The sequence below is a fragment of the Telmatherina bonti genome (assembly GCF_933228915.1).
Source record: "Telmatherina bonti genome assembly, chromosome: 22".
Taxonomy (NCBI): domain Eukaryota; kingdom Metazoa; phylum Chordata; class Actinopteri; order Atheriniformes; family Telmatherinidae; genus Telmatherina; species Telmatherina bonti.
Genome location: NC_136631.1, coordinates 12,622,378 through 12,649,230, shown reverse-complemented (window position 1 = coordinate 12,649,230; position 26,853 = coordinate 12,622,378). Strand labels below are relative to the sequence as shown.

At 42.6% G+C, this 26,853-nt stretch overlaps 2 protein-coding genes across 2 annotated transcripts in view; one reads left to right on the top strand and one right to left on the bottom strand.

Moving 5' to 3' along the window:
• The window catches only part of ralgapa2 (Ral GTPase activating protein catalytic subunit alpha 2), a gene marked incomplete at its 5' end in the record, with an annotated part of 100,170 nt that extends 80,476 nt beyond the window's left edge, over positions 1-19,694 (top strand). The window contains 3 exon segments of the mRNA XM_079262309.1: positions 13,448-13,569; positions 16,275-16,333; positions 19,270-19,694. Of these exon segments, the coding sequence (XP_079118435.1) occupies positions 13,448-13,569; positions 16,275-16,333; positions 19,270-19,428 (340 nt within the window). The 3' untranslated portion in view covers positions 19,429-19,694.
• A 5,180-nt stretch (positions 19,695-24,874) lies between these two features.
• insm1b (insulinoma-associated 1b) lies at positions 24,875-26,395 on the bottom strand (the record flags this gene model as incomplete). The annotated part of the gene is made up of 1 exon (XM_079261768.1): positions 24,875-26,395. The coding sequence occupies one exon, from the start codon at positions 26,393-26,395 to the stop codon at positions 24,875-24,877; it is 1,521 nt and encodes a 506-aa protein (XP_079117894.1).
• Between the last annotated feature and the right edge of the window lie 458 nt (positions 26,396-26,853).

Here is a 26,853-nt window from a genome sequence, read left to right as displayed (position 1 = left end):
AGGCCTGTCAAACCCAGAGCCCTGACTCAGGAGGCAGCCCAGCTCGGATGGCATATGGCGTCTAGCTTCATACAACATGCAAAAGTATTCTTTCCCTTCGTCCCCTCTCATCTACAGCCCCCCTCTCTCTGTCTCCCTCTCCTGCTGCTAATGCAAAATGACTCATAGCATTACTCATTTTTTTTTCTCTTCCAGACCCCCACCACCACCAGCACCACCCACCCCAAACACATACACACACATACACATCAATTCCTCCTCCTCCTTGCCACCCACTCTGTAACAAAAGGCATCCAATGCATGGCACCCACTCCCTGAAAAGCCCTGGAGGCCCAGCCCAGCCTGCACTCTGGGGTCCGAGCTTCATGGGGGCCGCCCCTTTTAAACACAGGTAGAGCAGGCATGGAACCAGACGACCAACAGCAGGGACCCAGAGCCCCGCCTGGGGTACCATACACACACTGCTGGTGTCAAACTGTTGTGCCTGTTAGTCTATTTGAGTAGGGCTTTTTTGTGCAAATACTGAGCTATCTTTACTTTGTTGCACCTGTTTGTTTTTGGTTTTTTTTTTTTTTGTTATCTTCAAATGTACTTTTACATCTTTGAAAATTATATTTTATCATTTGCCATTAATGAACCACTTGATAATGGAAGCTTTTTAATCCTTCAATCATTTATGCATTAAATATAAGAAACCATAAAGTTTTTAACTGTTTAAAAAAAAAAAAAGATACATTAGTATAACCCAAAGAATGTGATAATCTGTGTATTATTAAACTTGAAACCCCTCCCCCATGTCCCTCCTCTCCCCGTCTGTTATACATTCGTTTCTGACATCTGCCTGCTTGGCTTGTGAGCTGCAAAGCGAAAGCTACATTATGTGGAATCACCTTATCTGTCAAATCGTCAACAACAAATAGGAGTTTCAAGTAATACATAAACACTATTACGGCTAGTGAAGAAGCTTTTTTTTATACACTTATCAGCCAATGATAAATTAAACTCCTGCTAATTTTGGCTTATTTGAAGGTCATAATGGTCAAAGGTTTGTTCTAAAGGTGAGCAATGGTCACAGAAAATCTACTAATATGTAAATGTTATAATTATGTCTATTAAAATGTAGTCCCAAAGTTCAACAAATGTAAAATATGTCAGAAAACAAAATAAAATTCCCATCGCCAAGATTCCTTAGCCCTAGCGTCACAACTAGATCAAGTCATTTCTATACTGTCAAAGGGACTCGTTCTTTGTGATTGGTGGCACCGCTTCTAGCATGGGTGTAAAAACCTGTCTGTCTGCTTTAAGTGATTAGCATCCTGCTAGCCATTCCATCTGTTACCCTTAGCCCTGTTTAATTAATGAACTTTCTTTTCCACCCCACAGCCAGCCAGTGCAACACCAAAGGAAAAGCTGTTAGTCCTCTCAGGTTATCGTGTTATCCCCCCACTCCACACCCTCCCCAGTTGGTGCATTCTCATTGATTAGTTATGTTTTGTTTTCCCCTCTTTTGTCTCAGGGTTCTTGAAGGGAGGGTTAATGAGCTTTCCTGGCAAGCAGTAGTGCTTGGAATCTGGGGATAAATGGGAATAATTTTGTTGTTTTTTGTGATAGACTTGGCAGCGATGTGAAGCCTCGTGCCACCATGCATGTTTGTGTGTATGTGAATGCTTGTGTGTTTGTTTGGATGTGCGTGAAAGGTGGAGTATATTGCATTTCATCCCTGCTGGTCCATTATTCTTCCTAAAAAGCAAAGAATGTAGAGTACCCTTTAATTGTTGGCTGCGTCATGATTCATCTTCAAGCCATCTCAGCAAAACCCTTGTCCTGTTCGCCTGTTACCACCAAGTAGTCTTTTTCTTTCTTTATGTCCCTTCTTCCTTCCATGTGTCTTGCTACAAGGCAGTGAACAGCCCTTTGTCCAGCTAAAGCTGCCCTCTTTTGTTTGTGCGGCCCTTTTTATCCTTTTGCTAATCGCCATGGTCGTGTGCCTGAGTTGGACCCCATATTTCACGCTCAGCTCTCTTTTGTTTGACACACCGCCCCTGATAAGAATCCCAATTCTAGGGCCTCTCTGATATTGAAATCCAACAGCGGAGTAGAAAGAGCCTTCAATCATCCATTATCTGTGCTCTAGTGATTACCATTCAATCTCCCAGGGTCCAGGCTCCTCATCACTGGCCCCAGAGCTGAGGCCGTCCCCTGAAACAACCCTCATCCCTTAGCGCTGTGTCACATTCAAGCATATCCATAGACATTTCTGACGCCGTCTTGAGGCAGGCCCACATTTAATGCTGCCGGGAAATGTCAGTGAAATGTCACTCATCGTTCTCCACTGGAATCTCTTGGTCTCTGATGTAGCCCTGAGTTTTGGGACTCTTGTGAAGACACCTTGTGACATTATTGCACGCCTTTATCCCTAAATGGCCATTAAATTTTCTTTTTTTTTCTGGTCAGACACTTGGATTGCTCTATTTTTTCATTAGGCTGCATTACTTTTAATGTTGCAGACTTAATTGGCTGTGTTAAGAAGGAATTAGTTGATTATTTATAAGTTCTACATTAATGCCTCTTTAAATGGTTCAAAGGCAGTGTCTGCTCCTCTGCTGGCCTGTGGGCATTGTTCTCTTTCAGAGGAAGTCCTTGTGCCTCCCAGCATTAGCATTTTTGCACTAAATGGAATTTTCTGCATTGACAGACGGAGAAGACAAACAAAGCAATAATAAAAACAAAACATTTAAGTGTGCATCGCTGTGCATTGTCTGTCTCTTCTTACAGAAAGCAACCTTTGATGTGTTAATACTGATATTCTGTCTTTTATTGTCAAGTGGTGGCTGTGGCTGAAAGAGACACAGTGAGAGATGCATGCTGATTCTTTCCTCCAATGCAACAAGATGTAGTTTAATGTCCAGCAATGAGAAAGTACTTTTATGTGCAGAGACACCAAACTCCTGGTAGTGAGCTCCTTTTTACTTTAAGGCATTTTTTTGTCAAACATTACATTAAACTCTAAAGATCATTTTGAAGCTTGACACTTTGTTTTATGTCATCATTTGCCCTGTGCATTGTTGTGTTATAGTGGCAGAAACACTGTTTATCCACTTATCTAATACTCTAGGTTAGCATAAAAATATGCCTCAGTACCTTTGTTTAATGTAGCGTGCACATCTTCATTAGTTATGTATAGCTTCTAATTACTATTGATGAGACTCTTGCTGATTTGGGTACAAATCTATAGCTTTTGTTATTCTAATGAGTGTTATTTACCCTCAGATCTCAAAGCCAGGGGGCTTTGGAATGGGCTTTTTCTTACAGGCAGATATAGCTGGTGCTGCCCTAGCTACACCCACTTGTTTTTGTATCAGCCGACTTTGACAAAATCCAGTTACCCTCCCCCTACATCATCGCCCGTCTGTGCGGATGTATAGCACTTCCCGCTCCTCCATCTGTTTTTGTCCACCCATGAAAAGGTCCATTATAAACTGCATGATGCACAGTTGACGTGCTGCATGCTACGCTTTAGCCAATCAAGGCAGTGCGCTAAACTTCGGCCCTGAATCCAAGGGGCCCAAAGCCCGCCCCCAAGTTCATTTCGATTATGTGAGGTCTCTGTCAGAGATCTTCAGCTGAACAAGTTTTTCTAACATTGTGTCCATTATCCATTTTAACTATAAAAGCTTGCAGTCTGAATGAGCTTCATGCTTGCCCACTGGATGATGGCAGACTCCTGATTAACCCTGGAGTGACTAGCTAATGTCATTGAAGGAGGGCCACCTGGCTGTGAGACTGTACAGTCAGCTGCCACTGAAGGGCCAGAATAGGAGACGACCAGGTGTTGGGCTCCAGCCTCCCTAATTGTTGCCATGTAATAGCCTGCTTGACTGCACAATATAGCCCAAGGGCGAGGATTAGGGAAAAGCTGTTGCCAACACAGAAGTCTATTTTCTTTTTTGCCCGAGGTTTTGTGTGCAAGTTTCTCTCCGAGCATGCTTATGTGAGTGTGTATGTATACATGTACCTTCACCGTCCCTCTCATTCGATCAATTATAACAAGAATATGGTTTGTTCCAATTCCTGCTTGTGAGTACAGATGTACAGCCCTTTAAACTTATTTCAGATTGTACATTTTTATTTAAGAGTTAAACCAACCCACTTTCAAGGTTGAGGAGAAACTGGTGTCGTCTTCCCAACAGCAACCATATTTTCAGATATGATTAACACCATTTTGACAAAATATTAAGACCAAGTATCTCCCCTTGCAATTTCCAGTGTACAGATAAGTTTTTGTTGAAAACCTTTTATTGATTGAAATGTCTAAAATGCTAACAAAAATTACTCCTGTCCCTCTGCGACTAACCCTCTTTTTATATTTGCCACCCAGTGCCAGTCATTATCATTCCATCTAAATGCCTTGCGTTTTACATGAGGCCAGGCAGACTAATTGGCGCAATGAACCTTTTATAGATGTGGCAAATAGTAGGATGTGTTAGTAGTGAAGTAGCCAGAGATGCTTGGCATTAATGCATCGTGGTCATTCTGTTGTACATGCCACAAGCATCATTAAAATTGCAGAAGCCTCTGCTCATTTTGTTTTTAATATTTCATCAGTACTTGTCTGAGCAGTGTTATCGTGGGGTTAAAATCAGAGCTATTTGGCATGACCCAGAGTTGGCACACTGCTCTTGTAATTTAAGTGTCTGACCCCTCTTTTAGATCTGTCAAATAGATTACAGAATGTGAAGATGCTTGAATTGCCACCATGCTTTGGAGTGAGTAGAGGCAGCCAGAAAGTGTGTGTGTGTGTGTGTGTGTGTGTGTGTAGCCTGATAATAATTGTTTTGCTATAGATTTCATCAAAAAAAAAATAAAAGTAGGAAGAAAGAAGAGGTGAAATGCCTCATAAGTATTCAGATGGATTTCAATCGCTGTCTAGGTTCGGGATGCCCTTCTGTGTTTCATCTGTGGCTTTTTATTAAAAGTTCAAATTGAGATCAGATAGATGCTGTTGTTCCCCGTCTCGACTCTAAACAAGTCAAATGTCAGGAACTGAAGGAAAAATATGGCATACATTCACCCCAGATAGCTCATATCATGCCCACCTTTGTCCTGACCTAATAATGTTTCCAGAGGGCAGACATTCATGTCACTCTGGTGATCGTCACTGACAAAGGAGACCTTCAGAGAGGAACTCTCACCAGCCACTCGTGGAACTGTATCTGTTAATCTTCATCCCTATCAGCCTTTTGTAGCTCATCTTATTATGACTTTCTGTTAATACAGTGGAGGCCGGTGTGACTGTCTGGCCATAATGGGTCTGTGTTTGATTAATCATGTCGATCCTTTGTGTTTCACATCTAAGGCTGCCGTATTAGGACTCATCAATGGAAGCCAGAGTCCTTTGAAAATGAGATTGGTTACAGACTTTGCTCATTTGAATACATAAGCCCAGTTGGCTTTGATGGCAGTCATGTTGAACAAACCATGCTCCAATATGTCATGATGTCACCGGACATCTTGCGGCTGTCTTGTTTCTGGTGGTGTGTGACAATGACTTGTTGCTTGCCATTTGTATTCTGTGAGCCCCCCAACAATCAGGGGACAACAATGACCTCTGTATAGGTGCTGGTTTTATGATTTGTTGTTGAGCAGAAATCGATTTTTAGTGTCCCTCAGAGGAATGGTGAGCTGCCAGGGACTTGAGAAAATGGGTGACTACTTCCTCCAATCGACTCATAAATAATCCGGTCATGCCAGCTGGTAGACATCAGATTTTTGTCTGTAGCTGTGGTCAACCCGTGTGAAATCATTGATGGGCACTGATGATGTCACGGGTTATAAGTGATGTCACAGCCATAACTCCCCATCTTGCTGTCTGAATGCCAGATGGACGGTAGAAAGGTGTGGAGGTTGGAGCTTAGAAAGCTCTTGCTGTGGGAAAACTTACCCCTCAGGAGGTGTCATTAACCTGGGCTTACTGTTTGACCTGACTCCTTTGGGGCTTCTGAGCTCCAGTTTCCTGGACCCACTAATTAGACTACTTGTTAAAACTCTCTGAAAGCAGCTATTCCTCTAGAGCACCCGCCGTTGTGTAAGTCTATGCTCACCCAGAAAATGGACACACAAACACCTCCATTCATCATAATGCATTTGTGACACTTTCAGACGTTTTCTGTGCTGCTGCTACAGCTGTCTGCACCAAAAAAAAAGCTGTTTAATGAGACACCAAGGTTTGAGTAGCTGCTATATAAAATGGAAGTGAGGCGCACACACTATACAGTCACCCTACTGGCTGGTTACTCATACATGCTCTCACTTTATCCATTTCAATCTGTTGTTCTTTCCCTTTCTGCCATTATTCCTGCAGCCAGCTTTATTGCCACATTCACTCTCTGCCTGTATCTATCTTTCTCCCTGTGTCTCTCCATCTAAATTTCTGTCTTCTGTCTCGTAATCACATCGCACCTCTGAGGGCCTCTGCTGAGACGAGCTTCACACCTCAGCCCTCGCTGTGACAACAGGTACCGCTGGCACTCACCACTCGGACTCTCTCCAATCAACACCTGCTCAGCTTTATCTCTTTTTCTTTTCTTCGTCTTTTTCACCCCAACCTCACCCTCCCACTTTCCCATCTCCTTCTTTAACCATACGTCTGTCTCTTATTGTACATCTTATCCTTTTTCTATATGTATTCCAACCCTTCTCTGTTTTTCTTTGCTTCTCTATTTGACACTTGTCTCCTTTTTAACATTCAGTCAAAGTTTATTCATATGCAGTCTGATCCATCCATCTCTCCATAGCAATGCCTCCTGGAAATGGCAATGTGACAGCCTGTTGATTTAAATCTGTTAATAAAACTTCAGTCTGCTTTTATTACTTTTTTAAAGGATTTTTTGGGAACCAGGGGCATTTATTTGAAAGTGGCTTGACTGGAAAGGATCTAATGACCAAAAACAGCAGCCAAAAGTGTTACATTTTTGCAATCATGGAGTTAAATAGTATGTTTGTGACTTCCAGCTTTAAGTACCTGGTTTTAAAAGTCTGACACAAGAAGATGGGGGTACTGCATCTTTGTAGACAAACCATATGAACCACATGTCCTTTATTTCCATGCTGTTTGCACAGGCTCCCCAACACAACCAAGCACTACCTCCCCAATCCCTTCCTCTTAACAGGCCAATTATGTGACTGCTTGGAGTCAATGGCAGTGTGAGCTAGTCCTCAGTTCCTCTCCTCACCAAGGTCAAGCTGATTGGCCCAGGTTAATGGGCAGATGTGAGGCTGAGAGAGGAGGGGGTCAAGCACCTAGAGGCACCCTCCACATCATCTCTCAACTGTCCCTCTTCACTACAAGAGGCCCTTTTTCCAGCAGCGCTTCAACAAACAGGATTAACCTTGGCTGCTGGTATGGAGGCCAGAGGGCTGTAGGAGTGGTTTTGTCCCTGTGTATGACTGATTTGCATGGTCACTGATGATTTTTAAATTGTTTTCAAATGAAACTCTGAGAACAAAAGATTGAATAATCTCCTTCGAGATGATGATACTGATTTCAAGATGTTGTATATCCTGATTATGGTTTGGTTGGGTAAAGCTGTTCTTAGTTCGATTACCATTCCTTTATAGGATGATGTTTCTCAGGTAGTAAAATAATTTTTTTTTTAAAATATGGTGTTGATCCATTTCTTTGTCCTTTTTAATGGGAAAATTACCCAATGAAGAAACAGCGCTGAAGCTTTTAGCTGTTAACCATTTGAAACTCCATGATGAAGACATATTTGACAAAAAGGACGTCACACTTGGTGCACACATCATCCAACTTCTTTGATGAAGAGGTAGATAGAATAGGAGCTTAAGTAGTGAACTGTCAGTATGGGGTGTCTTTAAATCCCAGCTAATACTCCCTTTCCTAATCTGGACTCTCACATCCTACCCTGCCTTATCTGCAGATTAGCTGTTTGACTGTGTCTCTACTGCAGTGTCACTTAATCACATTTCTCCTTAAAGCAATCCCTTCTTAAAACCTCCTTTCACTATATTTTATAGTTTGAAACGAAATAAACATAAAACCGTGTTCTAGTCTTGGAATTCAGGGAAGTTCCTCTGACACTGGTAACGCTTTCAGACTAAACACGTCTGGATATGCCCTGAGGGAAACTGGAGACAAAACAGTTCCCTTCAGAACAACATACCCTCAAATGCTTTTTTTGTCTTTTTTGTGCTGTTGCTTGTACATAATGGGACCAACAAATACTGTATTTACTCTGTTTCCTAAAGGCTTGACAAAACCTGGACTCCAGCTCGGCTCGCTTATATAAACACAGCTTTTTTTTTTGAGCTGATGTGCAACACCAAGTGCTTTACAAGGCAAAGCAATACTTGGATACAAACTTGTTAATCAAACCATCTCAAAACACCAGAAATGTATTAGCCATGCAGAACAAGTAAAAAAGAGCAGTAACTTGGTTTTTACTGTAAATCAAGTTGTTTGAAAGGATCAATTTTTTCTTGTTTCATCTATTATTTTTTTTTAGATGGCTTATATATCAACCTGTTCACGTGAATATTTTATAATATTGGTGCTGTCATGGGATAAAAATATACACTAGTGCTGTCTCAAGCAGTGACAGTTTAACGTTGTCACAGATGGCTCTTTTGTCTGCCTAAAGGTAGGAGGTGATATGGTATCCACAGAAATAGTCCTGGGAACTGGGATCATTTTTACCAATTCAATTCAGCTTTATTTGCATCACGCTGCAGCACAACAATGTCGTCTCAGGGCACTTGACACATCACTTTACACATCACTTAGTATTTATGCAGTGTTGAAACACAAGCAAGGTGGTTTCTATAACTTTCTTTAAAAGGTGGTATTGCAGACAAGAATAAGACATTTTAAAAACACTAAAAAGTACACGTGACATACTAGCCATACTTTCCTGCCCCACAATCCCATATAACCCTTTGTCCTTATCCCCACCTCCCTCCATAGAGCTGCATAGCTGCAGGGATCTCCTACTCGGTTTTACTGTTAAGATTAGAGACAGGATCTCTGCCTTGCTTTCAGAAGCTCATCAGATTTTCCTAAAATGATTGAAATAGGGTTTGGCAGTATCTGGTATTCTTGTTATTTGGGGCAATGTACACAGCTGTGTGATTATTTAGCTTCCATAAACCCATGTGTGTCACACATAGGGAATTTTTCAGGGAATATTTTATGCAAAATTGTCCTTTTGAATACTGTGTAGGATTTTTAAATCAAAGTCCTTGATGTCTATATGCATCAAATGCTTGAAAATGATTCTGTCCTTAACTAGCTATCTGTTGCAGAACTAACACGAGGACATGTGGATAGTTAGTCTGTTTAGGTTGTCTCGTTACAAAGAACTTTGAAATGTGTTTGCATGAAAATAATGCAGGTTTATGGACTTTAGCTAAAATGCTTTTGTCTCAAAACACACAAATGTTCAAATGTTGATCAAACATAGCAAGTAAAATGTTCAGATTCAAAGCTTTTGCTAAAGAACTACTATCCAAAGTCGTGACGCATAACCATCCCTGCTGGCTCTGTGTGTGTGTTTAAAGGCTTAATTTGTTTGAAATGTGTTGTGTGTGTGTGTGTCAGAGGCCAGTGGTGGTGTGAGGACTTATGTCAGCAGGGAGACTGGTGAACACAAAGACTCAGGCTGGTCTGATGGTCAGGATGCTTCTCTCCTGAGGGATACCAGTTCAGAGGTCAGCTTAGGCTCTTTTTGGAGCTGTGTGTGTGTGAATGGAGGATGTCCATGTGTGTTGTGGCTGTTTATGCACAAACACTGATGTGTGAGCATGCGTATGGGGGTATATGTGCTTGGTATGGTTGCTCATAGAGCAAAAATGGATCCCAGTGGACCCGCAGTTTCAGAACAGGTCCCTGTGGATGGATGGAGAAAAGGAAGAGGGACGATGAGGGTTGGTGGCGGTTTGGCCGATGGGGTCCAGCAGGGATGGGGCAGCCTGCTAATGAAGAGCCATCTGAGGCCTCCATTCACCTTGAACATGGGCCATTGCAGCTGCCCTGACCTTGGCTTTGATCCACAAAGATGCTTGACCCCCACCATTCCCCCAGAACTACCTCCCTGCCATCTGGACAGCACCCATGCATATGTATATCGTATGTGCACACACCCACGGGTGCATATGCATGTACACGTACATTGGCCCAGATAAACATGTGCATATGTCTTGACAGGTATGAGGACTGGGAGTGTGTCCATGGTAATGTCAGTGGGTGTAACACCAGCACTTATTGTAGCTATAAATCACTGCCTATGATAGCACTAATGATAGAAGACAGTGACTATAATCAGGGTGTGAAAAGGACTGTTTGCACTCAGGAACGTCATCCGAAATGTATAACATAATTTGGCAAATGGATTGGTGATTTCTTTTGATAGCCAACTCCTCCATCCCAGTGTCACCACTCTAAAACAGCCCGCACTTCTCCAGATATGAGTCTCCTAACCAAACTTGTTTTACATTAATTCCGAGTTGGGAGATTTTTTTTTATTTTATTTTTTTTTTTATTCTCTCCTTCATCCTGACGGTTGCCACGCTCCATAGATATTACATTGGTTTCCTGCTCTTCTCTTTAATAGGGATGCAGCCACTTGGAACGCAGGTGTTCTTTGGAAATTCCCAAAGTGGTGCAACACACTCCACTCCCACACTTTTTCTTGCATATCTGCCTGGTTCAGCTGTAAATGACAGTTATGTCACGGGTGACTTGAGTTGCAGTCCATATGTGGTAAATACAGATGGCCTAAATGTTCCCCTCTGGTTTTTTTTTGTTTTTCTGTTGTTGTTTTTTTTATGGCACAAGATGTAGTCGAGTCCTTTGCTATACATATTTTTTTTTAGAAGCAATTTGTCATAAGGGGGGGACTCCATTTTCCATTTTCATGGAGTACAAGTTTTGATATTTAGTGTTTGACCTGTCCAGCATGTTTACAAGGCATTCACCAGCTGGAGATGTATTATTTTTCCTCATAAAATAGGTCAACACGAGAGAGCTTAGTGTGCATGACACGGATATATTCTTTGCGTCACTGTTCTAGATGTGTCCCTTGATTTTGTTGTTCTATGGAAGGTACAACATCTGAGCATATGGAGAACAAGCTGTACCAATAGTTTAGTAACTAAAACAAAATAAAAGCATAATTATGAGAGCGCTGGAGAGAGTGCATTATTGCCTCTCGCTGTGTATTAGGTCAGATTATTTGCAACAATTTTTTTTATCAGTAGATAACTGCTTACATTCTCCTAAATGAGCTGATTACGGCTCTCTTTCACACATTCCCATAATACCTCCTCGTTGTCTTCCTCACTCAACACCCATTTTTCTCCTCTGCTGCGTGGAATAGTTTTTCTCTTGTCTCTTGGTAATTCCAAGCTTTCTATTGTATTCTTTTTATTTTCCTTTTTGTTACCCACCTTACTTGCACAGAGGAGCAGCGGAAGGAAGTAGTGGAGGAGAGGCGTGTGTCAGAGTCAGAGAGTGTCTGCTCCAGCTGGAGTCAATATTTGCTTTAGGAATCTCAATAACAGGCCTGCAGTCATCTGCATCTCTGATAATGGACCGCCATATGGCTCTGTTGACCCATGCTGTGCCGAGACTCTCCCTGTCCCCATCCTTTCTTGTTTTCAATTTATGGAAGTTTTCTCTTGTCTTTTCATCAAGTCCCTTCCCTCACTTCATATTTTTGTTCTCTACTTATCACCCCTGTGGGCACATTTTGTTATTTTTACCAACATCCTTCCTCTCTATCCATAAACCCTGGAAATGACCCACCACACAGAGCTGTGACCTAGGTTACCATGGCAGCAGAGCCTGGGATGCCCACTCTTTATCCAACACTGTTTCCAGCAAGTGACAGAAAACAGTGACGTTGCATGTCTGGGAGACAGATTTAGGACACATTAGGAAGTGCTTTTCCGTGCTTAAAGTCATGCAACCCTGCAGCTCTCCAGTGAAGAACAGTCATTTAGTTACAGGATATTAGTTGGCATGTTTTTTATTTATACTTTGTTCTCTTTTCATTTCTTGTCTTATTTTTTTTATGGAGTTATTAATGTAAATGACTCTTTTGCAAAAAGTAAGTAGACTTTCATTGAGTAAATCTGTTACTTTGTGATTTTACCTCATCCTTTGTTTTTGCCCTCTGTCCAGTTTTTTTTTTTTTTTTTTTTTGTCCGTTACCCAGAGCAGCTTGCCTGTCATACCGTTTGGTGTGTCCCGGCACAGGTGCCCGTCATCCCCGCTTTGCCATGGTTCCCCTCAAAGCCATTGGTCATGGCTGCCTTGGCCCCTGCTGTGGCGGCATGTGCCCACAGTAGGCCTTTTGCCCAGTTAATGTCTTGTCCTATCTGTCTAACCCAGACCAGCTCCTCTCGGCCCAGTCCAGCCTATCTCGGCTTAGCCTGATACATCCTTGGCATCAGCAACAGCCTAGTTTCACTCTGCCCCGGCAGTCATAATGAGATGAGGGGGAGGAGGGCATCAGCATTCAATAACTGTGTGTGTGTGTGTGTGTGTGTGTGTGTGTGTGTGTTTGTCAGGCAATTTGTCAGGCATTGTCAGAGAAGGAAACATGGTCACAGAAAATAATCAGGCTCATCTCAAACATGCGCATGCATTGTTAAATCTCTGCATTCCTACTATCATAATGCCATCAAATAGTCCTTTTTACGCCAATGCTTCCCTGCACCATATTTTATCCAGCATTTGCCTCCATTCCACAACAGACTTAGCAGGATATATCTATGATAATGGCCATCAGAATGTTTTCCACCCTCACCCAGCAGCCATTTTGCAGGCTTATTTATCTATTTATTTATTGGAGCCTCCCCATTTCAAATCCAGCCATCCATCCTGCATGCTGGCTGCCCAGGCCTGAGTCTCTGCTTGTCACTCTGAATTTCAAATGGCTCCAATTTTCCCCCTGATGGCACAGAGAAGTGGCAGGCAGCACATCGGGGAGGGTGGTCCTAGACATGCTGCCTGCAGCAGGGGTTCTATTAGAGAGGAGAGAGGGATGAGAAGCGGGAGAGGAGAGGTTTTGAGCATCGCACCCAAAGTGATGTATTTTTTTTATACTTATTTTTATGATTATTTAGGAGACCGCATTCTTATTTGGGGTTGTATGGCTTGGTTGATTGCTCCATCTTTCCTTCTGCTTGGTTGCTGATGGAGAATCCCAATTTGGTAAAACTACGTCCCACTCAGCACTGTGTGTTTAGTAATACAGCAAACAAAATAAATAAAACAACAAAAAAACAAACATGAAGCTGTTGTTAGCATTTGTTTTAAACTGCTGAACTATACTGCACGTGGTTTTATGGCCTCCTGATGTTGTTGTAGAAGAATCCACCATGTTTTTCTCCTGCTACACATTTCTCCTTAATGAGATTGAACCAGCTATGAGGAACGAGCGCTCTACTTAGAGGCCATTGTTCAGAACCACAGGGAAGTGATGACCTTTGAAGACTTTGCATCGCAGGTTTTCTCCCCCTTTCCTGGATACCCAGTGAGCGGGACAGGTAAGAAAATGAACCACGCTGAAGCTTTGTCCACTTTAATTTTGACCATTTTTCTTTCAAACCCTCTTTCTTCATCATCTTTTTTTTTTTTTTTTTTCTTGCATCTTTGTCTACATCAGTCCTTCCTCCTTCACAACACACCTGTTTGGCCCTGTCCCCTCCTCCTCCTCCTCCACCCTTCATTCTCTCCCCTTCTTCGACGCCTACGCTTGCTGATGAATATCAAACGACAGGCCCTGGCTCTTCACGCAGTCCAACTGACTTCAAACACTCTGCTTTCTCCACTTCCTCAATCCCCACTCTGGCTACTTTGTTCACCTCTTTTCTTTTTTTCCTTTTTTTTTTTTTTTTTTTTACAAACTGCATCTTTCCATGCAATTACTTCCAATGAATATAAGCAGCGTACTAAACAGCAGCTGCAGAGCGCATGTTTGTTTTCAAGTGTGTGTGTGTGTGTGTGTGAGCGTGTGTGTGTGTGTGTGTGAGCGTGTGTGTCTGTCTTCATGAGCTCAGCCACCAACACTTAAAAGATCTGACTGACAAACAGCAGCTCGCGGATGTCAGCACAGCCCTCTTATCAGTCCATGATGAATAGAATGGAAAACGTGTCTTATCTTGTTCTTCCTACTTCTACCAGCTCTGATCGATCTGCAACAACACTGAAATCAATACAAGATTGCACTTTTCTACTCTATTGGATCCCGACACACATTCTGCTTTGACGAGGAAAGCACTCCACAATACCACACCACAGATGTTTTGTCATTTTCAAATATGTCAGGGCTCATATGTTTTCAGGCGCTTTAGAGTGTATGCAGTATTTCTTGCGTGTGGGCAAGTGAAAATTAACTGTTTTTTTGTTTTTTGTTTTTTTTTAAGTATGTTTGGATGGTGTTTTTGTGTGTTGGATTTCAGATACTAGCAGGTGTGATATTCAGGCAAGCAAGAGGTTGTCAGCCACATTTCCATACTGCTGGCCGATCTGTCCTGCAGAGGTGTAAAATCTCCCGGCATGAAGAGAAAATGCTGGGATGTTTCCTGATGGCTGAGGCACTGATGCTGAGGACTATTTGTGTAATTAGAAAGGTTAAGGAGTTAGTGATTGATACTTTATAGTCAAATGTTTGTAACAATTAGGCATTGTTTTCTGGTAAAATTGGCTGAATAAAAGTTATCACTTTAATTTAAAGTGTCAGGCTTGAGCTTAGAAAAACTTGAAGATCAGTGGGGGTTTTTTTCTCAGGTTTTGCTGTGAGCTGAAATAAGAGTGGCTCTTGATGGAGCAGGTGGATAGACTGGGGTGAACCACTAATAGTGGTATCCTAGTGCTTACAGAGGTGAGCTTCTGTCTGCAGGACCTGGGTTCAAGTCCCCAATGTGCCAACAGAAGTAGACCGCTCTGCAATTGCTGCTATACTAGAAAAAATGTTGGGTTTTTTTTTTTTTTTTCTTCAAATGCAGGGAATTCAATTTGATGTGTGTGTGTAATATGTAATGCCAAAGATTTATTTTGTTTTAATAAACACAGAGCATGAATTCAAGTCTGTCAGCAGGGTGAAGGAGAGGTACTGGGGCATGACCCACAAACCTGCTGCTAGTATGCAAATCATGCTTTCACAAAACAGTGGTACACAAACAAGACCTCATTTCTAAAGACCATGATTATCATAGAGGGCAATGCTCTATCTCATAGGTGCAAGTACAACACTGCATTGGCTGCAAGAGAAACTGATCCCTTTCCTCACCTGGCCTTCCTCCCACTGACAATATGAGAGCCAATTTCTAATGTGTAATTCAAAGAAGGGAAGACAAAACACTTCTCTGAACAGCAGTTCCAAAAGATGTCACTGCAGGAGGAGGAGATCTAAAAAAAGTTATCTAAATATGGCTATAAATGTTTTAATGTAGCAGATTAATAATCCTACATACATAATGGTGACCCAATAACTGCAATACTCGACACCAGTTAAAGGTTCAGGTTATTGGTTTGATGACATCTAGGACTGACTGACATGGAAGCTGAACAACAAAATGGAGAGTAAAATTGATCTAATAACTTTTCATACAAGTATTCATGGTGTTGACTTCATGACTGGCTTCACTGGGTGATGGTTAACCAGTCCGTTTAAAAATGGTTACAGGTTACAGAAAGGAATCCATTTTACCTGCATGTTGACTTCTTTTTGTTCAGATTTAAAAAGAAAAAATGATACAGAAAATGTTTAAATAAAAGTAAACTTATAATAATCAGTTTTACCCTTTTCATGAGGTGAAAAGAACACTAATATATTTATACTTTCTAAGCTTAAACCAGTAAGTGTTAAACTTCAGTAAATAAATTTGTTTAAATCTACATATTAAGGAAGATAAATGTTTTTTAATCAAATCTTTGCTTTACATTTGTACCCAACATTTCGTGTTTACATAAGCAGTGGATCTAAATATCTTTTTACTGATACTTTTACATCCATCAGGCTTTCGATGTGGCATCTGGCTGACTGCTCTTCATTTCCCAGTTCTCGAATGTGCTGCACCTCTCCCATTCTTCTTGTTTATGCAGGAGTGTGTGTGTGTGCGTGTGTGTGTGTGTGCGTGTGCGTGTGTGGGTTTATAAACAAGTTTGTCCATTCATCTGCCTGTCTGTCCATCCTGCTATGGCTACCATTGCTGCCTGCCACTAACATGTCATCCATGCTTCATGACAGCGTGCAGGCGTTGGCCGGGGATGGTTTGGGACATGGAGTACCCCTGGGCCAAACTGGACTGTAAGACTGCCTGCTTCCTTCACACTAGGCATGATGCCCATCCACAGCCCCCCACATATCCATCCATTCATTTGGGTCACTCTGAGCCCTACATCAACAAATACAAAGGGGCAGCGCTTAATTTAGCTTTTTTTTTTTTAAATGCAGCACAAGTTTTGAATTTAAGTATGGCTCCTGCATGCCGACTGCTTAACAAAGCATCCCAATGCAGAATTTCAGTCATCCCTTCATGCTAGTCATCCTTTTATTTAGTTTCTTGGCTTGTCAATTCCTCTATAGCCTCAGATACCACTATTCTGAATGTGACTTCACCCTCGCCGTGCAGCTTCAGTCCAGCATCGTTGCTTTCTGCATGAGCAAGCCCATCCAACATGTGAACTGTCCATCATCAGTGCTCTGTCCTTGCCGTGTTACACTTTGCACCACCTGGTCACATCGTGATGTTTCTGTTATTTTCTGGTCATTTGCTGTTCTTCTTAAAGTGATTAACTGCGCAGGAGAAAACAAGAATTCACTCTGGATAAAACCACATAAAAGCTCCCGTGACCTGCCGAGGCGCCCCAGCATCTTTTACTGTTTCACCCTAACTGCCTCTCTGCTCATAACATTGGTGGTAAATGTTTCTAAGTCTGTTGTTTCCATGTGAACTGCCCACAATTTGTGCTTTGGCTTTCAGAACGGTCTTTCTTTTGAAATCTGTAAATGACCCATTTATGAGGTACACATCAGACATCATGCTCTTCAGAGAAATGCCACTTGTTGATGAACTCATCTAAAATCAGTTAACCCTCTCTGACTTTAAATCTTCCAGTGACAACTAACCACAACGCCACACGCGCTACCTGAACGCCCTCCCAACCCAGCCTCAGGAGCGCCGTGTTGTGTTTCTGTTGGAGTGTTGCAGCTTTCTCACAATGCTTTACTCTGTTTTTTTTTTTCTTTTAGATTAATAAAAACGTAAAGGCTTAATGTGGTGAAGGTAAGCCCTGGGTCAGACCGGAAGCTTGTTTTGCTCCGCAGCCTACCTGCCCTTCGCTCGTTCACTCATCCTGGCTGTCTCCTCCCCTTCCCCAACCGCGCCTTCATTATTCAGTACTAACCAAGCTTTAGTTATTGAGCACTCTGACAAAGGGAAAGGGAAAAAGAAACCAGCCTGTTTATTTCAGGGTGTCCTACTGTTTAGGCCTGGCTGGTAATTGAGAGTGATGCACGGTGGCGACAATTAGCACCTGACTAAGTAGCAGCATGAACAATACGGCTACACTTCTGGCCCTTGCTTCTGCATGTGGCGCGTCTTTATCTGTTCCGCCAGCAAACACTTTTCTCTTTTCTTTCTTTGCTTTCTTTTTTTTTTCTCTCCCCCTCAATCCCTCCACCTCCCCCCCCCTTCCTCATTTCCTCCTGTTGGAGTGTGCCTGTTTGCCTGGGGCAGACTGAGACTAACACCTGCCGCACTAGAAGACGTCTTTGTCATCTAAAGCCTTGTTTGAACTGCTGCAGTGGGGACCAATGGGATTGCAGGGCCATTTTAAGATTCCCTTTGTTTTCTTTCACTCTCAATCTTTTTTTTTTTTTTTTTTTTTTTTTTCCCTTTCCATCCTAAATGAATGTCACTGTAAGGGAGTTTTGGACGAGTTAATGGGAGTTGTGGGTTATAATAGCTGCAGTGATAGCATAGCAGCCTTGATTTGGGCTTTTCCACTCACTAGAAAAAAACCAACTATCATTCCTACACAAGACCATACGGTGTGAAATGCCATCTAAAAAGTGACGCAAGCAGTTCGTGAAGTGCTGCAGTGAGATTAGGCGGCTTTCCTTCAGTTTATTAAATTATAATAAATTTGTCTTAAAACTAAATTTACTGCTGGAATGATTAGAGGAATATGGGAATGCAGAATTTGCTTTGTCCATGAGGCCGCCCACATTTTAGCCAAGCACATCCCTCTTTTATATTCATATGCAGATTTGAAAATGCATGTTCGAAGCCACCCCCCTCTCACCTCCCCAGTAGCATGTCACAATACACACCCAGTGTTTTATCCGTAGCCCAGCCTCCTCTCCCAGTGAGCTGCAGCCCTGGATGCTGCCGGTGTCCACTGTGCGGCTGAGTGTCTGTTACTCCAGCCATCTGCCATTCCTTTTAGCCGCTGCAACTTGAGATGCCTCCAAAAAATGGCAGGAAATAAAAGGATAGGAAAGAAAATAGGCAACCAGATGCCATCTCAACAAAGCAGAAAAGTTGTTTAAACTCTAGGCGTGGGGCCGAATTGGGCGGGGGGGGCATAGTTTTGGATTTAGTCGGGGGGCACAGCGAGGAAGTTGACACTCACAATTCAGCATTTCATGCCCACCTCCCACATTATTACAGTTTGCCGTCACGTAATCATGGATGTGAAGGTTTTGTGAAAAGGGACCATGTTTGACAATGGGAAGCCTCCAATGCTCACAACGAGAGCGTAATGTCTAATTTTATTATCATTCAAAGTGTTTTGTTGTCACACTGTGAATTGAAAACTTTTTTTTTTAAGCTACAAAGGTTGCTTTTTTTTTTTTTTTTTTCCACACCATACAAGCATCTAAAAACAACTTGGGAATAAAGACGGCTCCTCTTAACAAGCTTTGCTTTTCTACAGCATGTGAAAAAGGCATGTAACCTCAGAGGTTTTATTTGCTTTGTTAATTCTAATGAACTCCAGCAAAACTAATTCAAATCCTAACACTTTATTTTTTTACAGTTTATTTTTGTGAATGTGGGTGAAAATCCTGTGAACTGGGTAATCTTGGTTACATGAGCAGCTACATGCATGAAAGAGGCATGCTGAGATCTTCAAATGTTCAAGCAAGCTCAGTGAAAGTGTGCAGCTTCTAACCATCTGTTTCTCCATTATTTTTCTTTCTTTCTGCAAAACCCTTCCTCCGTCTCTCTCTCTCAGGATCCTTTACTGGCAGCACAAGCACCGAAGGGGGAAACACGACGACGACGACGACAGACTCTGTCGACCAGGTGTCTCCCACCATGCCCCGTTCCACAAAACATAGAGTTTCAGGAAAACTTCGCCGATCAGCCAGCGCCATGAGCAAATCCTCCAACTAAGCTCTTCAACCCGTCCCCCTTTTTTCTAGAGTTGAAGCCTTTTACTATTTTCTCGAGGAACCTCACACACCCAGCCTCGACTGCAAGACTTTTCTTTCTCGTTGTTTTTTGGAAAGTTTTTTTTCCCCCTCATTTAATTTTTGTCTTCTACAAACAATAACTGGAACTTTTTTTTTTCTTCTTAATTTAAGTGGCTGTTGTCGTCGTTGCATTTCAGTTTAACTACATTGATGAAGATGGACATGAGACTTAACTATTTATGTTCATCCCAGGGGTTTCAGCAACATAGGAAGACTTAACTGCAAAGTCTTAAACAACTTGTGATATTACTGTATATTTTATTTTCTTTTTCTAGTGCACTTTCAGTGCTCTAGAAAGACAAAGTTCTTACTGTAGTAAGGGAATAGGAGGCTGCTTTATGCTGTTTCTTTACCAATTTCAACATTTGATGTAATACAGCACTGAATGAAATCGTTGTAAATGCAATTGTGCTAAAACTGCACAAGAGATCTGTGTCCATTTATAAATATGTCTGCCTTTTTTTTTTTTTTTTTTTACCTCTCTTTGCATCTGCCACAACCTTTCTGTGTCAAAGATGCCACTTCAGGTAGTGACAGAATGGAGCTGAAGCTGTTGTCCTGCCCAGTAGCACCAGTTTGGACTGTTGATGGACCATCTTCCTGCATTAGAAATGCAATGGGGAATGCACCCCCCCCCCCCCCCCCACCCCCACCCCGGGGTTGATTTGTACTCGCTGCACTACTGCACAGACTTCCTGGGTACGAAGTCCCTGCAGTGCGCACAGTCAGACGCTTTTATCATTGTTTGGACCTGAAGTGAACAATCTGTGACATCTTCCTAACTTGAGATTGGAGTAAATGGGCTTTTTGTTGTTGTTGTTTTTTGTTTTTTCCACTCTCATTTTCCTCTTTAAATGAATTCCAATAGATCGTGTCATGATTTGATTTATGCAACTCTGCAGGAATGAGAAAAAACTGCATTTGTAATTGTTTTCTGATGTCGTTAACTTCGGCTCATGTCCGGTAATTAGATAAGTTCCTCCCGTCTCTTTCCTCTGCGATCAGTTTCCCTGTCCTTCGTAGCAAAGACATCAACATTCCGACATTCCCAACCATCATTTTCTTTTTTTTTTTTTTTTGCACTCGCTCATCATTAGACGTTGAATGTTTTCTTTGATTTTTTTTTTTTCAAGTTGCTTTAAGTTCTGTTTTCCGATGTGCGTTTGCTACGTGTATATGGAGAGGATTATATGAATATTTTGCTGATGTGTTGTATCATGTATTCTTTTGCTGTTTAGAGGAAAAAAAATACCACCAGAGCCTCAGGTGAAACTTATCTCCATGCACTGGTGTGTGCGCCTGTATGTGTGTGTTTTGAGTGTGTGCAAACAGCCTGTGTGAGTGTGTCCGAGGCAGCTTCTCACAGTGCCTGTGTAATGTCTGCCCTCAACAAGTAAGATGATGTCCCGAACCACCACGGCTGCAGCTTGATTTTTAAACTTCCATCTCCTCGTTAGCAGTCTAAAACAGTCACTTTCCTCCCTCCTGCGTCTAAAGGTCAGTGTCTTGTGCCTCCCACGAAAACAACAGATGGATGGAGAATCGTGGCAGTGTGCTTTTCCGTCTTTATCTGTGAACAGAGCAGAGTCTACCAGCTCCTCCTTTTTCCCATGATCTTCTCCCCACGTTGCCTCCCGAGGCCCGAGATGGGAGGAGGAGAGGGAGTCAGGGGTTTAGGTGGCATGCCAGCGCTGAACTCTAACCAGTCCTCCTAGCAACAGCCACGCCAGCGCTCTCGCACCTCCAACCTGCCCGCTCAGGTTGTCATGGTAGCCACGTGTCTCTCTTCCCCCCCCTCCTGCACCACCACCACACTCAAACAATACACTCACACCCTCTGAGGGCTCCACCCAAGCTGCAACGCCATCCCCATCTGTTGCACTACTATGCCTTACTTTCCCCGTGCTCCTCTGATATTCCCCTCTCTCTCCACATCTCACCTCCTTTTGTTTTTATTCCTCAGCAGGATATAAGGAATCCAAGCAACAGAATTAATAAGCATGTTTTTGTGCTCTTTTTTTTTTTGTTTATTTGAAGAATGTATAGTTATATAGGTCTGGATTACAATCTTATGATTTGGTTTTTTTGTTGTTGTTTTTTTTGTCCCCAAAGCCATGTGAAGGAATCACCCAGGATGTTGATCTAAAGATTGTAGATGATAGAAAATGTCGTTGAAGGGATTTGTTCTCTCCTCTTTTTAGTGGCCTAGTCGCTGGAGGTGTTTGGACCAAGATAAGATTTTGCATCTCATACGCGTGAAGAAATATTTGTTAGTCTTAGTATTGATATTTTTATCACCTCGTTTTAGAAATCCTTGTACATTTTGTCAAATTTGAGAGCCAGATTGGCCCCTTTAATATAAATATATGAATGCCTGTAATATTATCTTTGTATAAGAGGAAAAAAGCTTGAAATTTCATCTTGACCTGTCAACATATCAAGCTGTTTTTAAATGACAAAGTCCTGCTATCTTCATTAGAAATGTGAAAATTGAAACATTTCATTAAATCATTTTTAAATTCTGCAAATTTGTTTTTGTTTTTCTTTTTTTGCTCAGTAAACTGATGTCAGATTCAGAGTTGCATGTGTGGGTTTTCATCTGTGTGTGTATGCACATGATCATCCTGTTACCATGGGCTTTCTGACCCTGGCCTGGCCGTGTTAGCAGCAGCAGGGGTAACCTGACCCTCCTCCCATCTGTCTCCCCTGCTGCTCAGCCCTACTTAGAGAAAGCCAGCATAATGGAAGCTCACCAGGAGGTACAGGTGCAATGGTTGCAACACCTACAGGTGCCCTGTCTCCTGGGCCACATAAAGACGTAAGACAAGCACTTGACCATAATTGGAGCCCTGAATCTGTGTGAGAAATAATCTTAATGTTGCTTCATTTTCGCTGGACTGAGGCATTGACTTCAGATATGTTACAACAGAACAGGGTGACACTGATTATTAGCTTATTGTATTATTTCATGTTATATCACGAGCTGCAGTCAATTTTCACACTTCCAATACCTCTCAGTCTTGCTGTATTGTTACTGTTGCCTCAAGGGAAAGACATGCTCATTTAAAACAAGTTTATTTCTTTTTGCCTTGGACAGGTGCAGAATATTAATAAAGTCAAGAAGCTGTACAGAAACTGGGGGGAAAGGTGGGAGTTAAAGTTAGTATGAAGGTGAGATTTTTTTTTTTTTTTTTCCCCCTCCAGCAATGATGCTCAGAGGTCAACATGTTCACTGTATCTGTGATCTAAGTCTTAAGTGGCACAGTTGGAAGCTTCCTGCTGAATTACAACTAACTTCAATGCTTTACTGGTTTTGGTTGGCAGACTTAAAGTCAGTTGTACCCTCATGCTCCTAAATCAGCTGAAACATAAGAAAAATTGAGCTGTGAGTGTTCTCAATGCAGACAGATGTTTTACTGCTCCAGAGGTGAGCTCTGATCCACCACCTCTTTGTCCTCCTGTCATGTCCTGACATGGTATTAAGGAGGGAATTTATGATAAGGCCGTAAGTGCTTCTCTATGGCAGAGAAACTGCGTCCATTGAGCCTTTACAGCAATGATTTACGGAGAACCAGTCTGATCAACTGGGGATGGGATGCGAAAGCTTGGTCAGCTGGGGTTTCTGATGTTTGTTGTTCCCAGTAAGGACCAATTCATAGAGCCATATTATTTTTTAGAATGTCGTAAAACAGGTGGTTCAGAAAACAGTGAGGATTTGGTATTTAAAAAGCTGTGAAGGGCCACAAAGACTAAAAACACTTTGATAAAATTGTTTTAAACCCAATGCCTGGACTTTTAAAACATTTGGATTAAAACTGCATTTGTGCTTCCAAGTTTCTAAAGATAAAGGTGGAAGCAGTAAGATTGGGTAAATTATGGATTTCTCATACATGATGAATCCATAAATCTCATTAGTCCCATTAAATTTCCCATATATGGTAAATTAAGAAGGTTTTGATATGAGCATCAACTAAATGTTTCAGTTCTTGCCTTGAATATGAAACTCCCAAATCTGTAAGTTAAACATCTGAAATATGAAGATGTTTTCTACATGTGATCTCGTCGTGATTGTAATTTATGAGTTATTTCAAGAGCAAAGCATCACAGAAGATAATCAGGGATGGTGAGAGTTGGGATGGGCAAGTGTGTTATTCTAATAACAGTCTAATCAATAAGGCCATTAATATCAGTATATCAGGCTGCGAGTCTTCCCAACAGAAATGAAGTTTTACTGGAAGGAATTGCGGCTTTCTTTTCATTGGAGACAGTTAAAGCACTCTGTGAGACCACGTGTCTTTTGAAAATATTTTTTATTTTGATAGACAACAACGATATACACGTACAATCAAAGCGCTATAAAAGCCAACATTTAAGAAAAATAACTCGTCCTTAAAAAAGATTGCATCTAAGGTAAGAGCTTTACGTTTCTTTTCTTTTTTTTTTTTAACAAGAGCTGTGGAGATTGAAGATTAAAACCCGACCCACGACACTTATCACAACTCCTAAATTTGACAAAAAGAAAACAAAACAAAAAAAAAAGCAAAAACAAAACAACAAAATAAAAGTATTTTGGCTATAGGACATGTAAACTGCCAGAACAATTCACAGGGGAAATAAAATCACAACAAACACAATAAGTTACATAAAATAATTAGAATAAATAAATAAATATGATGAAAAATATTGCAACAATCTTCAATAATAATAAAGTATGTGCCAGCATTCAAAATTAAAACAATCTATGTTGACTTTTTTTTTCTTTTTAAGGCAGTTATACAGCGAGATTTGGATGTGTTTGTAGGCTATTTCAGACTAGGTTTATCTGTATACTAAAGGCATTTGTGGTTCTACTACACAGGGAATTCTTCAGTCACACTTTTTTTTCCACCAAGACAAAGTTGATAAGTTCTGTCCTTCACAAACTTACGTAAAGCTACAGAGATGGAGCAATCACGGTCGGTGAATTCAAGAGGCTTTGATGGGGAAAAGGATTTCTGAGAATTTAAGACATTTCTTAGGTCTAGAAGCTATCATGGCGCATGTGCTGTCCTAGAAAAATACCCTTTAACAGTCAAACTAACGCTTTGTATTCCTTTTTTTCTCTTGATAAACTAATTTGAGAAATAAAATCTCAAAATAGGCCTATGTGTACTTCAAAGATAGAGACAAGCATTCAACAATCACTGATTGGCATGGAAAAGACACCACTTAAACAACAAACAGCCCTGCCTTTAGTTTGCCTAAAGTTATGGCAGTGAGCATCACAAACTTTTTTTTTCTTTTTCTTGTAACTCCAATCTTTTTTTTTCTTTTTTTTTTTTTTTTTCAATTTTTCCCCAATTAAAGGCACAAGTTCTGTGTTGTCTTTAGCAGGCGGGGCGCACCGGCATTTGCAGCAGGATCACCTGCCTGTTCTCCGAGGGGTGGCACTTGTTTATGTGCCTGGTGAGCCCCGGTGAGCTGTACAGAGTGGCGGGGCAGTATTTGCAAGGGTAGATCTGGGAGGAGTGCATGAGGCGCAGGTGTCTCTCCTGGCTGGCCCTGCTGGTGAAACTCTCTCCGCACACCGGGCACAACAGGCAGTCCACCGGGCTCAGATTGAGAGGGCTTTGGTTTGAGGCTTCCTCTGAAGATGGAGAATTTGATGATGCTGCTGAAGAGGAGGAGGAGGAGGAGGAGGAGGAGGACGCTGCGGAGCCTGGAGCCTGGTCTGTGGCGCGGTCGCTGGTTTGAAACTCTTCCAGCACTTTCTTTTGCAGAGCCTGGTGTCCCATGATGTGTTTTCTTAGGTATGCCTGACGCTTAAACCTCTTCCCGCAGAACTGGCAGTCATATGAGCCATCTTCAGATCCCGATTCGGACAGACCTGGACTCGGGGTGTCTCTGTCATTTATGTCTTTGGCTTCGTCGGAGACTGACTTGACACCTAACGGCGGCATTTTGGCCATTTCAGATTTGACGCCCTGTGAGGGTGGCACCGCGGGCGCGCCGGTGGTCCGGGGTTTGTGCCAGCGGCGGTGGGATGCGAGATTTGCCGGGCAGCTGAACATCTTGTCGCACTCGGGACAGCGGTACTCGACTCGGACTATGCGAGAGCACTTGTGCTGAGCCAGGGAGAAGGGATCTGCGTACGCTTCCTTGCACAGCTGACACACAAACTCCCCTAAAGGTTTGTTTCCTCCTGAGGACTGCGCCCTCGGCTTCATCTCAACCGGCCCCTCTTTGATTTTGAGCCCAAGCACAGGAGAAGTCGTCACCTCGTCTTCAAAGTTGAGCTTTCTAATGGCTTTTGGTTTTTTTGAGGCGGGTTTAGATTTGCGCTCTGCTCCATCACCTGCGGGTCGTTTTGTGGCGACCCGGTGGCTTGGTCCCGGGAGGCTGCTGCTGCTGTTGTTGTTGCTGCTGCTGCTGCTGCTGCTGCTGCTGGTGGTGGTGCTGGTTGTGCCGCTGCGGCTGCTGTTGCTGGTGCCTATTTTCAGGTCGACCGGAGCGTACAGGAGATGGTCCAGGCCGGAGAGCGAGGCGAATGTTGGGAATGACTCAGCAGAAATGGGCGAGCCGAGATTGAAACTTCTCTCGAAATATCCCCGCTCGTGCTCTTTGCTGATGGGTCGGGTGGGGCTGTAGAGGGCTTGGCATACCGTTTCGGGGTTTCCAAACTGCGCCGGCTTCTCCAGTCTTGGTACCGGCGCGTCAGCTACGGTGAAGTCCGGTGATGCTGAGGCGCGGTCTGGACTTGACGACACGGACATCGTCGGGGAGGGGTCCATCTGACTCGGCAAGGCAACTGGGGTGGGTGGCTCCTGGAGGTCATCATCGTCTGATCGAGTCCTGTAGGAAACATGTGCAGATTTCTTGTTTCTTTTTACCAGGAATCCTTTGGGCATCTTGGCGAGTAACAGCGGAAAGGCACTTCGGGGAGGTGGGTGAAATCTGGAGAATCCAGGTTTGTTAAAAATATGGCAACACCAGAGGCTTATGGGACTTTATCTCCCCTAGTATATCGATCCTTCTGTTGCTGAAATGTTTTCGTCTCTAAGGCATAGCTCCACTCTTTTTATGCCGGAATGATGCTATTGTTCTCGCCCCCCCTTGTTGCAGCATCCCCGACCAATGGGATGAGACCAAGATCCCAGTGGATTTTATGGTGGGAGGGCTTAGAGTCTGGGTTTGGTGGATTTCGTTGGAGGATGTGCAGATAGCTTAGCAGATGTACTGGCGGTTTATTACATTAATGTGTGCGTTCAGCCCCTCCCCGACAGAGGCACACGCCATGACCCTCCTCTTTTTACGGTCTGATGGGCCCCTACACAAATGCACACGTGCCACTGCTTTGTGGTTCTCC